At 39.1% G+C, this 15393-nt stretch overlaps 1 protein-coding gene across 2 annotated transcripts in view; it reads right to left on the reverse strand.

Moving 5' to 3' along the window:
* The window catches only part of FBN1 (fibrillin 1), a 153151-nt gene that overhangs the window by 21933 nt on the left and 115825 nt on the right, over nucleotides 1-15393 (reverse strand). For both annotated transcript variants that reach the window (XM_054836941.1, XM_054836940.1), the window contains exons 35-46: nucleotides 13875-14000; nucleotides 12207-12329; nucleotides 11504-11626; nucleotides 10457-10621; nucleotides 9995-10063; nucleotides 9758-9883; nucleotides 8280-8402; nucleotides 7470-7628; nucleotides 6459-6530; nucleotides 4084-4209; nucleotides 3286-3408; nucleotides 166-291 (exon numbers count right to left, since the gene is read on the reverse strand). In XM_054836941.1, coding sequence (XP_054692916.1) covers nucleotides 166-291; nucleotides 3286-3408; nucleotides 4084-4209; nucleotides 6459-6530; nucleotides 7470-7628; nucleotides 8280-8402; nucleotides 9758-9883; nucleotides 9995-10063; nucleotides 10457-10621; nucleotides 11504-11626; nucleotides 12207-12329; nucleotides 13875-14000 — 1461 coding nt within the window. The remainder of the gene's footprint in view (nucleotides 1-165; nucleotides 292-3285; nucleotides 3409-4083; nucleotides 4210-6458; nucleotides 6531-7469; nucleotides 7629-8279; nucleotides 8403-9757; nucleotides 9884-9994; nucleotides 10064-10456; nucleotides 10622-11503; nucleotides 11627-12206; nucleotides 12330-13874; nucleotides 14001-15393) is intronic.

The following is a 15393-nucleotide window of genomic DNA, read 5'->3' on the forward strand; positions in this document are numbered from 1 at the left end:
TCATTATCAGCTTCCTAATTGCCAGCTATGGTGGTTTTGCACCTTTGCCTGGTGGTAAATGACTCACAACCTCAGTTCTTGTAATGCAACTCCTTATGACAGAGAGGATAGACGTAATAACTATCTTAATGGAAGCCTAAGTAAAGCTTAATTTGATATACTTGCCTATACACATTGTTCTGTCATCATTGGTCTTGAATCCATTGTGACAAATGCAGTAGAAACTTCCCACAGTGTCAATACACTGTCCATGGCTGCAGATATTGGGAATTTCTTGACATTCATTCCGATCTGAAAACAAAGAGGCACAGGGAAAGTTAAGGCCTCTAAACTACAGGGCTGGAAAGATGCATCAGCAGCAACCATGCACGGCCCTAATTTAAAATAGTACTTTTAATGACAAAAGCATTACTAAGTAAATCTCAGAAATGGGGCTATTTGCTTGTAAATTACCTTTTCCAACATTTGTGGAGCTGAAAAAAAATTAGCGTAAAAATTATATTTGCCAAACATAAATTGCTGCTGGAGGGAAAGCATGTCGCCATGACTTTGAAAAGCAGAATTAATAACATGAAATTGTATGGGGAGATTTCTAAGTGCTCTACATTGACTATGCAGCTGATATGAAAGCCACATCTAAATCACAGTGTGTATCCTTCTCATGAAAGCAACTACTTGCTTTTAGCTATGCTTGATTATAGCACAAATTGCTTGATTAACTCACAGAAATCATACAAAGCAGAAAGGGAGATGAATCCCACACTTTTCTCACTAAGCTTACAGAGAGATAAAATGCATTCTAGATTTATCTACTCATTGTGCAGAGATAAAATGGGTACATGTATACACATTGCAGCATCCATGCCTCATGCGATGTGATGATACTGTAAACCAGACAAAGCTCAAACAGCAAGAAGAGTTACTCCTATATGGAGTCAGAAAATATTTTGCCAGCAGCAGCAAACACTCAACTGCATAATTCTGCAGGGAGAGATGGGGAAAGTTATCCTTCCAGCATACAATATGCTGCCTAACAATGGCAGGGCATCTATTACACTAGTTCAACAGCTGACTGCTTCCTGCTACTTGTTCCGAACGCTTTCAGGCAGTATCCAGGATTTTATCAATAGTAAGTGAAACAAAATGTCAAAGAACAAAATGTTTACTGTCCAGAACATTTTTTTTCCATAACAAATCAGAAACATGAATCAAATGAGGTCTTTCTGTTGACCTCATCACCAACAAGAGCTAGTTTGATTCAATATGCTTCCTGGCGTTTTGTCTGCTGCAGCTCCAAAATATGAGAACTGAGGTGCTGCTGCCATAAGCTTGTATTAGAATTGATTAGATTTTAGTGTTCAGTAATTTTCTTTTACATGCATTCTAAGCAAGGCAGATGCAGTTTCTTACCAAACCATCCCCAGTTCATTGCAAAACTAAGAGTCAAGTTGTTCCTAACCGCAAAGAACTTCATGTACTAAATCTTGTTTTCCTGCCTCTTCTCTACACTCTAATTCGCACATGGACAATCCCAATAGCTCCTGTCCCCAGGATTACTGTACATCAACTGGGGCCGCCAGTCACTTTGGATGGGTGTTCACTGATGACCAATGCTATTAATGATACTGCTGCTAATTCCAAAGGAGGCAGAAAGGAAACCAATGCTGGATAACATGCGGAGTTAAGAACTCCTAACCTTCTAAGTTCAGGAGAGTAGAGACAAAAGAAAAACTATGACTCTCTTTGGTGCTCTGTGGGCAAATGAATAGTGAATTAAAGTCTCAGAGTAAAGTCACTGCTTTTGGGGTAAACAGAAAACATTGTAATTTTTAAAAAAATTGGGAAGCAGGATTGTCTGAAGTGCCAAAAATGAGTTTATATGAAAAATTATTTATTATACCACAATAGATAGCACCAGAAGAATGCTATTTTGACAGTAAGATAAATGCAGTATTCATAGTACAAGTGGCTGGGATACATCAGTTTTGATTCAATAGCATATAAACTATTGGGGTGTGATCATTTTCCATGCAGTACCATGACTGATCCAATACTGCAAGGTGCTTAGCACTCTGCCCTCAGCAGAGCGGTTGGGAATTTCCTTCTTTTGCTCGATCAAGTACTTTATCAACCATTTTTATTTTGACTCTAATTGTGTAACTTTATTTTCATTAAATATAAAATAAGAGCAAAATACAGGGAAGTATTCCTGTTTGTGCCAATTCATGTTGGGTATTGTAACCCATATGAGAACCTTCCCTGGCTCTTCCTGTACTGCTGTACCGAACCCATAACGATAACAATTACATTAGGAACATATTGAATATTTACATGTGCCACTGCATAGCTTAACAAAACAAAGTTCTAGTTCTCATAGTAGTGTTCTGGTTGCCTCTACACCCTTTTCCCTCGAGGGTCACATGAAACAATGAAAAACTGCCCTGCAGGGAAAAATATACTTCCTAAAACTTAAGTACTTGGAAGCAAAAACCCAAGGAAAATGTTACCAGTTTCCTTTGTAATTATTATTTTGTTCAGAAATGTATATATTTACAGCTGCTTGGCTTACAGTAGTCTTTAAAATCTCTGCAATTCTTCAAGTAATCAAGATAACGTGAATGCCTCTCTGGACTACGATATTAGAAGAAAGAGCAAACAGATTAGAGAACTGTAGTCCCACTCAGTGAGTATTTAAAAATAATGTTCAACGGCTTGTTTAAGTCAACAGAAAAGTTAGGAAGTTTAACAATAAGCTTTTTAAGGTAGTTATTGCATATGGCCTAACAGATAAGTCCACCTTATCAGCAGAGACCCCAGCAAGCAGTGATTTATTTGTAAAAATACAAGTGGCAAATAAATTGCTAAAACATCTAGCAAATTATAATGAAAATCAAAGAATTTATGCAGAAGTTGGTCCCTGTCAGAACCACAAATGAATTTTTAGTGTCAGAAAATAGTCAAAAGGTAGTGAATCTATTGGTCTTCCCTCCCTAAACACAACATGGGCTAAAGAAAAATGTTCATGGTTGGTGGGATAAAGTGGAAGACAAACACCTACTCAGGTGATTAACTCTCATTTATGTCTCTGTGAGATGGGCCCATTAGTCTTCTGGGAATTACCAGAATGTTTACAGGATGCCTAAAAGGCTTTTAGAGGAGGGTTTGTGGAGTCCAGATCATCTTCCAGTATACCATCTTTCTGAAGAGGAGATATGCTTTTTTAGACTTCTTTTAAAATCTACTACTTGTTGCAGACCCTCGCGCAAACAAGCCAGAAGTACTCACCAGTGCAGCGGCCAGTTGATGTGAATCTGTAGCCAGGTTTACAGTCACAACGGTAGCTACCAGCTGTGTTGACACATTCTGCATTTTGCTGACACACTGGTCCATTCTGGCATTCATCAATATCTGTTAATACAAAAAGGGAATTTTATTGTTATGGTAAGCTGGCACTAGGAAGACATCAAAACCACTTTGTTTTCAGTGTGAAGAGTATTACCTTACCCAAATATAGGAATTTCTTTCTGATTCTGAAAAATAAATATATTGATGAAAGTAGATATTTGGTCACATTGAGGTATGTCCTTGAAATGATCTCAAACCCACATGCTCCCTTTGTAAAATTTATTCCTATTTAACTCATACTGCTGTCTTCAGTTTCTCCATAAAACTGACTAATACAATGTTAGGAAATGTTTAAATTGGAAAAAAATCATCATGTGTTTATATTATTTACAGAAATCTTTGTTCCATTAGAAAAAACCATCTTGGAATAAAAAAAAAAATGTGCTCACGATCTGACTCAAGACTACTACTCTTTTCTTGGCTTTACTGTCAAATGTGAAAAACAATGTTTCTTCCCATGACTGTTGACTCATGCTCCTTCAAGGCCTGAGCTGTCTGATGGAAAATCTGGTATTTTCTATGCAAAAGAATTCAAAATGTCTTAATTAACATAGACTTATTACACCAATACCAGTATTTTCCCCTCATTAAGGATGATTTGCAAGTATATCAGATGTGCCAGTGTCTGAATCGCCAGCTGGTTAAATCCCATTTCTCTGAATGGGATCAGCACTCTACCTTCACAGATCAGTAGCTTGTCATTGTAGAAGAAACCCACAGGACACTCGCATCGGAAGCTGCCAACCATGTTTATACAGATTCCATTTTCACACACTCCAGGAATCTCTCTGCATTCATCAATATCTGCAAGAAGAAGTTTTTTTAAATACTTGTAAACAGCACTTCATGAAATCTTCCGCTACAGAACATGTCCTTATGCATTTATCCTTAAGAGAATTATCAAACATATAATGTGAACATCAGAATGTTCTCAACTGCAATAGGCAGTGAGTCATTCCAAACTGTGGAAATGTAGACATTTCCTATATCCTCAGGTTCTGACTCTTCACCATAGCCAAGACATATCCTGCCACATAGGAACGCAGAGGGTAGCACATGTCCTTCCTCATGTCTCCCATGCACAGCCCTGATGAACCTCCTCATCTTCCCAAGTGTTATAGCAGAGTTATTTGGAATAACCAGAGAGAATGTAATTGTCTTTGGTTTAACACAAGAGAGCATGACTGAACGCAAACACTTGTCAGAATTAGTTTTGCACTGGTTTACTCTTGTTAATCTGAAAAGACTTTCATGTTTTTATGTAACAGTTTGAAAGTGCCAATGTCAGGTAACATCTGAAGTGCTGCCAACATGCTATTAATTAGATTGATTAAGCCAGGCAGCCAGGGTTTGCCAATGCTCTATATACACCTGGGTTAAGTAATGGATTTTGGCAGCAAAAAAACCCAGCTGCTATTACAATTATATGTCTTGCCTATTGGGCCCTTAAGTTACACATCTTTAATATTCTGACGACACGAAAGAGTTCAGAGATTCCTCCAAAGCCTCTCCCTTTAGTACAAATTGCCACCTACGTTGATGTACACAAGACAGAGAATATGGTGGGAAATTGTCAGCTAACGTGAGTTTCCATCAGATAATGTATTTTTTTATTATTATTTTGCTGCTGGATCAAACTCTTCACTTCCTACATTAGATTCTGTTAACTCTGAGTCCTCTGATTATATAAGGGATGAGTAAAAATAGAACTACTTCTTTCTCTGAAACAACTATCTGGAGTGAATGCATAGAACTTTAATCCAAACAGAAAAGTAACATCATGTAAGGACTGTAACCAAACATTACAGGGTACACAGAGCACTGTCCCTGCAGAGTGGGGACTTGTTCCCATGCCCTGTGCCTACAGATATAAGGGACATGAGCAACTCCCGTGCAAAAGCAGCAGGTTGAGTGCTACAACCTAGTGAGACCCGCCAAGATCCCAAAGTAGCAGAGAGCGTCTGTGATTTGCACAGAATAAAGCTGTGCGTGCATCAGTCTCACTGCAACGCTGCATGCACTGGGATGTACTGGTTGCCTCTGTGGAACTGCCCTTCTGTTTCAGTTGGCTCCCAAATGTGCATTGCTCTATGACATGGCAGAGCAGACAGAGCAGACTGCAACACTCCTGGCACGCTCGTCAACCGCTACATATGCAGCTTTTACCTATGCATGTTAGCATGATCCAAGGTCTCCCGGCTAATGCTGATAAATGGCCCAATTACCTCAAGTAGACTCGGCAACAATTAGGACTAATGCTAGAAAGGGGAACTTTGCTTCTAAGAAACGACCTGGTAAATAATAAATACTGTACATTTCTGTAACGTCTTTAAAATTTACATCCCCATTTGACTAGAAAAATTTCTATCTAACTAGCTGAACACTGCATCACAGCAGCAACAGCTTACTGCTAAAGCACCTGATTACTGCCTATATGCTGCCTCTGTTTATTACAGGGCACATTATCTGCTTCTTATTTGCATTTTTGTGTGAATAAAAACAAAAGGGAGTCCCATTAGGGATTTACTCAACTCCTTGTCTTAGAATTCCTCATTCTCTCCCTCTCTTTGTTTTGCAATTTATTACTCACGATTCAAATGTTACACACAATAACATATGTGAGAAGTATTCCAGCTGTGCAGAAAAAAGGATTTTTGTGTAAAACCAACACACAGGGGGACTGATGTGAAATGTCAGATTAAATCTCTGCTTTAGTTTGAAGGAAAGACTCTGAATTCCTCTCAGACCAAATGCTGGTTGGCCTTACTCCCAGACTTCTTATTCTCGGTATCTGTGCCCTGCTCATGTAGGCCTGATTACAGTTTCTTTGGAGCTTTATGTTGCCTTGATTACAAGCAGCAATTATCATTGCTGCCAGCTAGGAGGAGCTAGGCAGAAAGTTTGCAGGCTCAGACTTAAACAGAGGGTTGAACTCCACTACATTGTTTAGTCATTATTCCTCCCACGAAAAAAATAATTGGGAAAACAAGCCTCCCCTCTTCCCTGGGCAGAGGTAGCACGGAATCTAGTTCAAAATAGAAATTACAACTCACCAACTGGTAATCCTGTATAAATGTCAATGAAGAAGCCAGGTCTTTGACTTCCACAGAGTGTGGAGAATTCATCTGCAACAGGAAAACAAAGCAGCAATTATAGTATTTGGAATTAATCAACAGTCAAAAATTCATTACCTCCTTTGCCCAAGAAAATTCTTCTACTCTTTCAGCACCTGCAAGGTACACAGAGGTATGCAGACCCTTCCCTGAGGCTCGCCATGTGATGTGCTTAGTGTGCACTTGGGTTCTCATTCAAAGGCCATTGAAATTAGTAAATAAAAAGATGTAGAGGGCATGGGATCTCATGCTGATTTTGCTTTGCATATGCTTATCTCTGTGCATTACAGTTTTTGCATACAAGTCCAGATCTGACTTTTAAAAATCTGAACTGTAAGTTGGAAGTCATGCAAATAAGCGTCTAGGAAGTTTGTTCTCAAAGCAAACCACTTCGAACCAGAGTGGGATGTCCTGAGCTCAACTCTGAAGTCTTACCCAGTGTGGAGGAGCCCTGTATGCCCATACAACTAGCCCAGAAACTCCTACATCTTACATTTAGCTGCTTGACACAGATCATTCTCAGAGGAGATCAGAGTATCTCTGTAAAGCCATGGCTACCACAAAAGCCCTTTATGGCAATCGGCAACCGAGGCACAGCACAGCAGACACCGTATTTGTTGGAGCAATGCCAATAAACCCTCAATCAGTGCTTCAACACTGGATCAAACAACATTTGCAAAGACACAGATTAACCAATATAGAGCATGAAGTCTCCCAGACTAGGAAACTGTCACAAAGGACGCGTGGCCCAGCAGCACAAACACAAACCACTCCACATATGCCTTCATTGTGACTAGAGCTGATCACCTCCAGGCCAAAGTAGTAATTAATCCCTTCATTTTAGACACACAAGAGCAGACAAAGACATAGCATCTCTAACAATGTTACATCCACTAACAGTAATTATGATGTTACCAAGGCTTTCAAATAGCTTTGCAATGCAAAACATACCAGTGCTCGGGATAGGACACTGTTCACAAGGCTTATTCCATGCACGTCCAATGTTGTAGGAACAGCAGCACATTTTCTTGGTCATATTAAACAGCAGCTCACCATCACAGGTTTGATTGTCAGCATAGTAATTTCTGTAGCACAGACTTCTTCTCATATCTGTGAAAATGAAGAAAAACCCAGGCCATTGCATTAGCACCTCTTATGGAAGATGATATACCCAAAGGGTTTAGGAGATACCTCCTTCAAATATGTACTTTTTAGATCCCTGTCAAGCAGATGCTGCAGCACTGTAGAATACTACAGAACAGCCTTTCCCTAGAAGATTACTCTAAAAGTATGAAAAAGTGTTGGCAATACAATTCAAGAGCAACAAACACGGCTGTAACACTGATTGGACTCATAAAAGGATTCAGTATTGTCCTTGTCCTTCAGTGTCCTCAACACTGAAATACATGAGCTTGTTTATGGTTCCCCCTAAGAACTGTACACAGCTTGTGACTTCATTCTGTGAAGTCTGAATAATTTTTGTAGTGTTTCACATGTAGAAGCTTTTAAAGCTGAAGTGAAACTTGGAAGGAATGAACATAGAAAATAAAAAATTAAAGGAGAAATTCTGATGAGGTACTGAAAGATCCGTATTAGAAGTGATCTGCCTTGCTTTATTTAATAAAATTAATGAAAGAAGCTTGATCTTCCATTTAGTTAATTCTTGTATAACTAAATTCAGAGAAATAGTTCTGCTTTGTGCCTGGTAAAGCCCTGACCCAAAGCACTAAGATAAAGCTTTAAAAAAACAACCACCCATACCCATGCAGTTGTTTCCTCCATTGACTTGCATGTAATCAGGAGGACAGATGCAGGTGTAGTTCCCAACAGTATTGTAACATGTGCCAGGTCCACAAATGCCAGGTGTATCACACTCATTCACATCTAGAAGAGAACAAAAAGGCAGTGAGTGGCCACAGAAGCTTTCTCATTGTGCTTCCGAGAACAAAAATGTCTCAGTAACAGCTGAGGTAGGAAGGTACTGGTGGAGGAGAGCTGAAGGGGCTTTGAGCGAGGTCATGGTGGAACACAGCCCACACAGAGAAGGAAGTGGTGGCACAGGTGGCCATGAAAAGCCTGGCTGTGGTGTGAAGATAGGAACTCTGATTTGTCTAGGCAGCTCAGAGACAGCAATTTGGTTTTTGCACCTGTTGCACAAAAATAGTATTTGAGGATCTCATCCATTCTGGATTCCCAGATCTGGACAAGAACCAAAGCTGTTTCCCGTGGAGTGCCCATCTCAATAAGAAATGATGCTAAAACTGACTGATTGGATGGTTCAGGTCTGTTTGACCAGGGAAAGTGAGCAACTTTCCCAATGCAAGATATCATGTTTACTTCATCAAGAGACTTTAACCTTTGTGTAAAAACCCCAACCAAACCCAAACACACCACCGCCCCCAAAGCACCTCAGTTTCTAAAAGTTCAAAAGTATTTCACTAGCCTTACCATTTTAAAGTATCTTTGACAGACCACTAAGGAAAAAATATAGAGGTAGATTTACTCTTTAACATTAGTTAAGCTATGGAAGCACAATATGGATGAAGCACTTTGGTTCAGCCTTAATTTAAGACCTGAATCTTTTGTATTTCTGCAGTGTTTGGCACATCATAGGCACTATATTAACATTTTTAACAGTCTGGAAGGCTGAAGACAGTCTGGGCAATGGGCAATTCAAGGACTTGATGGGTTGCTTAAAGTTTTATATCCAGTACAATCTCTTGCATGCAATGTGATGAACATGTACTATTGACTGTGCTAGGGGAAGGAAAACGTTTTGCCGTACAACCAGTATTTTCAATTGGACACTGAGATCAGCAGGAGAGAAAATAAGCAGTGGAAAAAAAGGCATGGACACGCTGTAAGGCTTGCCCAGCAGATTCATGGGGCAAGTTTGCTCTTTATCTGACTGCTTATTCATTACCCATTACCAAACAGCTATTTTTTATAGCTGGTTAGTAAATTATTTTTTACTTAGAGAAAAATCATTGGCTTTTCTGGTTTTGATCAAAATTTGATCATCTGAAACAAAAATTTGCATATATTTCAACATGGTCAAGAAGGAATTTTCTCTCTTTCAATGCAAGACTTCAATTTGTTCCAATTTTCCCACCCTTAAGCTTTACACTGCTTGGTCTGGTTATGTTCCTTTTCAAGGACAGATTAAGTCTTCTGCATATTGATCTGTCACCATTTTCTAAGAATAAAAGCAGAAGACTAGTTAAGTGAAGGCTACATACCATCACACACTCGAGTCTCTTCATTCAAATAGTACCCTGAAGGACACTGACACTGGAAGCTACCAAACGTATTAATACATTTTCCTCCTTGGCAAAGTCCAGGCAGTTCTTGACATTCATCAATATCTGTTCAAACAAAACCACAAACATTTCATTCATGCTTTTCCATGAAAAACAACACTCACTGAAGAGTTTCATAATTTTAGACATGTAAATATAGGAAAATGTAAACAATACCTTCCAATATAACTGTAATAGGGTTTGGTCGGAATCCTTCCCCTCCAGGGCAAAGGACCTTATATTCAGCTGAAAAAAAACAAAACCCAGATTTATGAACCTAAAATAGTAGAAAAATTTTCAGCACAATTATTTTTGAAAAGTAATCAGATTACAGGTAATCTAAATGTAAAGTAACAAAGTAACCACATACAAACATCAGGTTTTACTCTAACATCAATTGCTATTCCATTTCATAATGTAGTTTTTTGTGTAATAGCAAACTTGCTCAGAAGTTGTAACAATATTCTGATTAAATAATCTTTTTGAAAGACTAGGAAAATTTTTGGTTAAGACTGGTGGAAACCTGTCCCCTGTATGTACACAATAAATGATTACACCAGTATTTGAGTTACCTGGCTAAATTAGAAAAAAAATCCAATATGTTGTATTGTTGTGTTTAACCCAGGAAAACTGACTTACTTGTGTTCACAAGTGGGCAATGTTCACAGGGAACTCCCCAAGCTTTGCCCAGGGAGCAGCAACAGGAGGCCTTGGAAACACCCACTCCAATCTCATTGCTGCAGAAGGTGCCACCGTTATCTCCACGAGTTTTAATGTCCAGGTAACAGTTGCCAGATCGTGTATCTGCTCAGAATGCACATAATTACAAACACATCTTATGAGAAAGGAAAACACAATACATCATCTCAGGATAAGGGATATCTTTAGATGGCTCTTGTTACTTGTAGGACAGCCAAAGAAAGTAATTTGTGTTGTCCAGGAGGACCTAGCTTTTCTCACTTAGATAGGACGGTGGTGCCCTATCCCTTGGCTTTGTTGGACTTCTCACAAAGTAGGGAATTTATTCAGCATGATCAAGGGCAGTTCAGCCAGGCGTTTTCTCATTTTGATTCACATTTTCACCTGCATTTTTACATCCCTCCAGTTCCAGAAACCCACTGCTTTCTCCTCTCCCTGAGGTAAACAAGCATGAAAGCATCTACTAAATCTTAGGAATTTCAAATACAATTGAATTTGAGGAGCATCCCTACACCCTCTTAAACAAACAAAAGCCAAAAAATATCAGAGGATTTACTAAGCAGTTGGAGCCAATACAAGAGCATTTCCATCAGTCACGAAGCTGCACCTAGCCAAGCTGCACTCAATGCTCCAAGAGCATGGGTGGCTTAATGCCGCAACTTCATTTGCCTGCCATCTTGGGGCCAGCTGGATGTTGGTTTAAGCTTGTTGAAATTTAAAATTGTCTCATGCCTGCTGTAAATTGTGGCACAGCTGTAACAAAACCCAAGGGGTTGGTTCTGGCAGCTGGGCACTGCTGGCACGCTACATCACTCTGGACATACTCCCACTGCACTATTACAACTTCTAAGCCAGGGGCAGTGAGGTGGGAGTTGGAGAGCTCATTCCAGACCTTTTCCATGACCTGGGACTTTATTCCTAAGCAGTTAGCCTTGCAGCCCCTCTGTGCAACTTCACTTGTAAATAACATAAGGAGTGGTCCCTTACCAACGCATCCAACTCGGGTGGGATTCAGCTCAAAATCAGGAGGGCACTCACAGGTGTAACTACCAGCAGTATTGACACAAGTGCCACTAATGCAGGTTGTGGGATCTGCACATTCATTAACATCTGCAGGAAAAAACAGTACGGGGTAAGCAAATACTTGAGGACAGTGCAAATCATCAGGTATCTCATGCTGACAACCACAAATCATTAGTTATGAGATACTGATCTGCAGAAAGCTCTAAAAAAATACATACTCATTTTAGAAAAACAGTAGTCTGAGATGAATTAATCATTTCATGGGGGAAAAAGAAGTGTTTCTCTGCAAAAACACTCATGAACTAAAATTCACATAAAGAACTAAAAAAATACTTAAGGGAAAAATACACAACAAGGTCACAGATTACCATCCAGTACTGTGAAACTACAAGGCACAACACATCTCTGCCTGGGAGATGTGGACAGAAGGGTTGTCTCTGTTCTTTTCTTTCCCTTCTTCTCTTAAGCCAATGGGATATCAGAGGTTAACAAAGAAAAGGAAAAAGGAGTGTAGAAAAGGCAAGGAGAATCCTGTGTTACACAGTAGGGAAGTCTGTATTTTCCTATATCCAGTCTGATTTGTATAGCTTTTTAAAAGAATTTCCTAAGGAGCTGACCATGACACTAACAGAAAATTAAAAAGCATATTGTTCAAAATTATTTTTACCTGTGCAGTTACCACCACTTCTGTCCAACTCGTAGCCCACTTCACACTCACATCGGAAAAGTCCAGGGAGGTTATGACAAGTCCCGTAGACACAGATGTTAGGAAGTGAGCACTCATCAATATCTGGTAGAGGAACAGGAGGGGAAAAATATGAGGTTTCCTTATCTTTTTAAGATATAGACAGAGAACTGCAAAAAGGACCTGGAAGCCAACTGCTCCTGCATACCGTGTAAGATCAGAAAAAATAACGTCTAAGATTTATGTTTGGATCCTAAGGAACTTAATCCATAACTTTTTGGGGGGCAAAAGGCTCTTTCCAGTGTCTCTGGAAGCCATGCCAGAAACAATCTGAGTTTATTAGTGGGCTAATCTGACAAGTAGCAAAATTAAACATGGCAGGAGCTATGCCTTAAAAAATGAAGTTTATTCTAAATCAGCAGTCATCTGCAGAAAGCTGGACATCAGCAAAGGAAAAGCTTGTGCCCAAAGGTGAACTCGATGCTCATCTTTAGGTTTCTGGTTTCTGCATTTGACAGATGTCAAGTTTGGCAAGTGGAGCTCACTTTTGTGCCTTTTGTACAAATCATTGCATCTGATTCAGTATTTACTGAATGCTATATGCACTGCACAAAGAACAACCAATTTGATACAACAAAAAAGTGTGTGTTTACAAAAGACCCTAAAATACTGCATTTAGTGTACACATCTGAGACATCAAGGAAAGTCTGTTTTAGCAACAGGAGCTAGGCTCTATATAAGCTATTTAAAGTCAGCTAAAAGGTTTGAAAGTAAATTGCTTCATGAAACATTATGAAACCTAATAGCATTTTAGTTTACACAAAAATTCACTCTCAAATTATTTCTCTTGGTAGATTACTAAAAAAAATACACAGAATACTTTTCAGGGGAAAAAAATCCTATTTATAGTGATGTACTTATGAACTCCATCTAGTACCAGTTACTATGAGATATTATCATGTCAGATGATATGGCTGCTTCTTCTTGGCTGACTTAACTGATTGGTGTTACATCAGCTGAGGATTTCAAATGTTACAATCAAATATATAACCTTAAACGTGTTGATAACATGTTTATTATTTGATTTTTGCATATGCAAAGCTCTTATGAATGAGTTGTAAACAGTTAACTGACAACTCACTTTCAAAACTGAATGAATACTCATGGGTTTGGGGTTTTTTTGGTGGTCGTATAAAATTCCTGCAAGGTTTCAAACTCTGATTCTGCACCTCACAGAGGCCCTCAAAGCATGTTCTCTGTGTTAGCTCCCAAATCAGCGCTTTTCAGCTTCATATATACCAATGCAAAGTAACATTTTTTTCTGTTTCACTGTTATGAATAAAATGATGAACTGGGTACAAATGACCAAGATGAAATGGCAGCTGACAGCACCATTTGGATCACCAATCAGATCCACAAATAATATGTCGTAAGATAGGCTCCAAACAGCTGTTCTCTCTATACACAATAGGTAGATCAACACCTAGAGGCCCATAATAAATGCATAAACTGAAAAAAGCAACTACTATTGACAATTTTCGTGCAGTTTTCAGTACAACCACAACTGCAACCAACTGTAAAATTTTTCAAACATAAAATACTATTAAGGCAGAATTTGTTGAGTGTTGTTTAAAGCTTACAGAGAATTACCTTCACATGCTTTCCCGTCTGGACTTGGCAAAAATCCCATATCACATTCACAGCGATATCCTCCAGGGGCATTGAGGCACTGCCCATTTTCACAGAGATTCAAGTTTTCTGAGCATTCATCAAGGTCTGTAAAAGGAAGAGAAATTGCAGGTTTACAGTAAACACGGTTTTCTCACCAACATTTTTTCAGCTAAAGCATGCAGTGTTCCAAGGATTTTAATTATTCTATTAGCTCTGAACACTCTTAACAGCTTGGTATATTTCCGACATGTTGAAAATACAGCTTCTAATCAAAAGGAAAATAAGAGAGGCACAGACTCCTGAAGTAGCTACAGTTAATAACAATTGGAGGCAGTACACAGGGTCAAATTTAGACTCAAAATGAGCACGTGAATTTTATTAGAGTTATTGTTTCTATTACAGCAAAGCCCAGAGGCAGTAATTGAAAAAAAGAGGTTTACTGTGCAAACATATGGTAATAGGCGGTCTCCACGCCAAACATAGAAAACACTGACAAAAAGTGGCACTGAGGTGAAAATAACTTGATCAAAATTAAACTGCAGGTTAACAGCTGATGAGTAAACCAGCCTTGCTACTGGACTATGCTGCCCTTCAGATAGATTGTAGCCCTAACTTTCTAGCTGAAATTTTATACATCACAAAAACACCCTACTTGCTGCAACAGAGTCTTGCTGGCAGTGTGAGCTTGTAAAAGTCCATGGCTGGCAAATCAAAGGTAGTACCTACCAGGATGAATGCTGCATGCTTTGGCAAAGGGCTTACAGAACACTGGCGTGCTCTAGTTTGAGTCCCAGACACCTCTTGAAACCATGAACAATAAAGTATCCAAATTTAAAAACAACAAAAAAAAAAAAGTTCTACTGAATGCAGAAACTCTGTAAGCACTCCATTTGAAAGATGTAGTTTATAGACTCCTGGAATTCATCATATGGGAAATTAACAAAAAGCCACTAAGGAAGCTGAATTACAATGACAGAATTAAACAGAATCTCAGGGTCCATTTATAATTGGGAATGATTCAAACTCAGCTTTAAACCTGCTGAGCCAGGTTCTCAGATGCCATAAAACCCTGCTGTAGTTGATAGAGTGCTGCTGATCTGCACCAGCTGAAAACCTGGCCCACCAGCTGTCTATCGCATGGCTTTATTCCAAACAGGGTCACCCACCATGCAGCATCACCAGCAACACTAATATCCTTAGTGTAATAGCAGGGCTCCTGATGACTAAGCTTACATGAGCCAATCTGTTCCTCAAAGCAGAAGACTGAAGTGTGGGTGGGAAACATCTCTTTAGCAATGTTTTATAATCACATTTACAGTTTATAAAATGAGATTTCAGAAGCAACTACTTCTGTCATTCTACATGTCAGCACTGCATCCTGACACCATCTCTCAGGTTGATGCAGTAAACAGGGCAGACAGCACACGCTTACTTGTGGAAAGAACAAACATTTTAAGGCAATTGTATGAAGTAATTTTAATGCATGTGCCCTATTATT

Source organism: Grus americana, chromosome 10 (genome assembly GCF_028858705.1).
Source record: "Grus americana isolate bGruAme1 chromosome 10, bGruAme1.mat, whole genome shotgun sequence".
NCBI lineage: Eukaryota > Metazoa > Chordata > Aves > Gruiformes > Gruidae > Grus > Grus americana.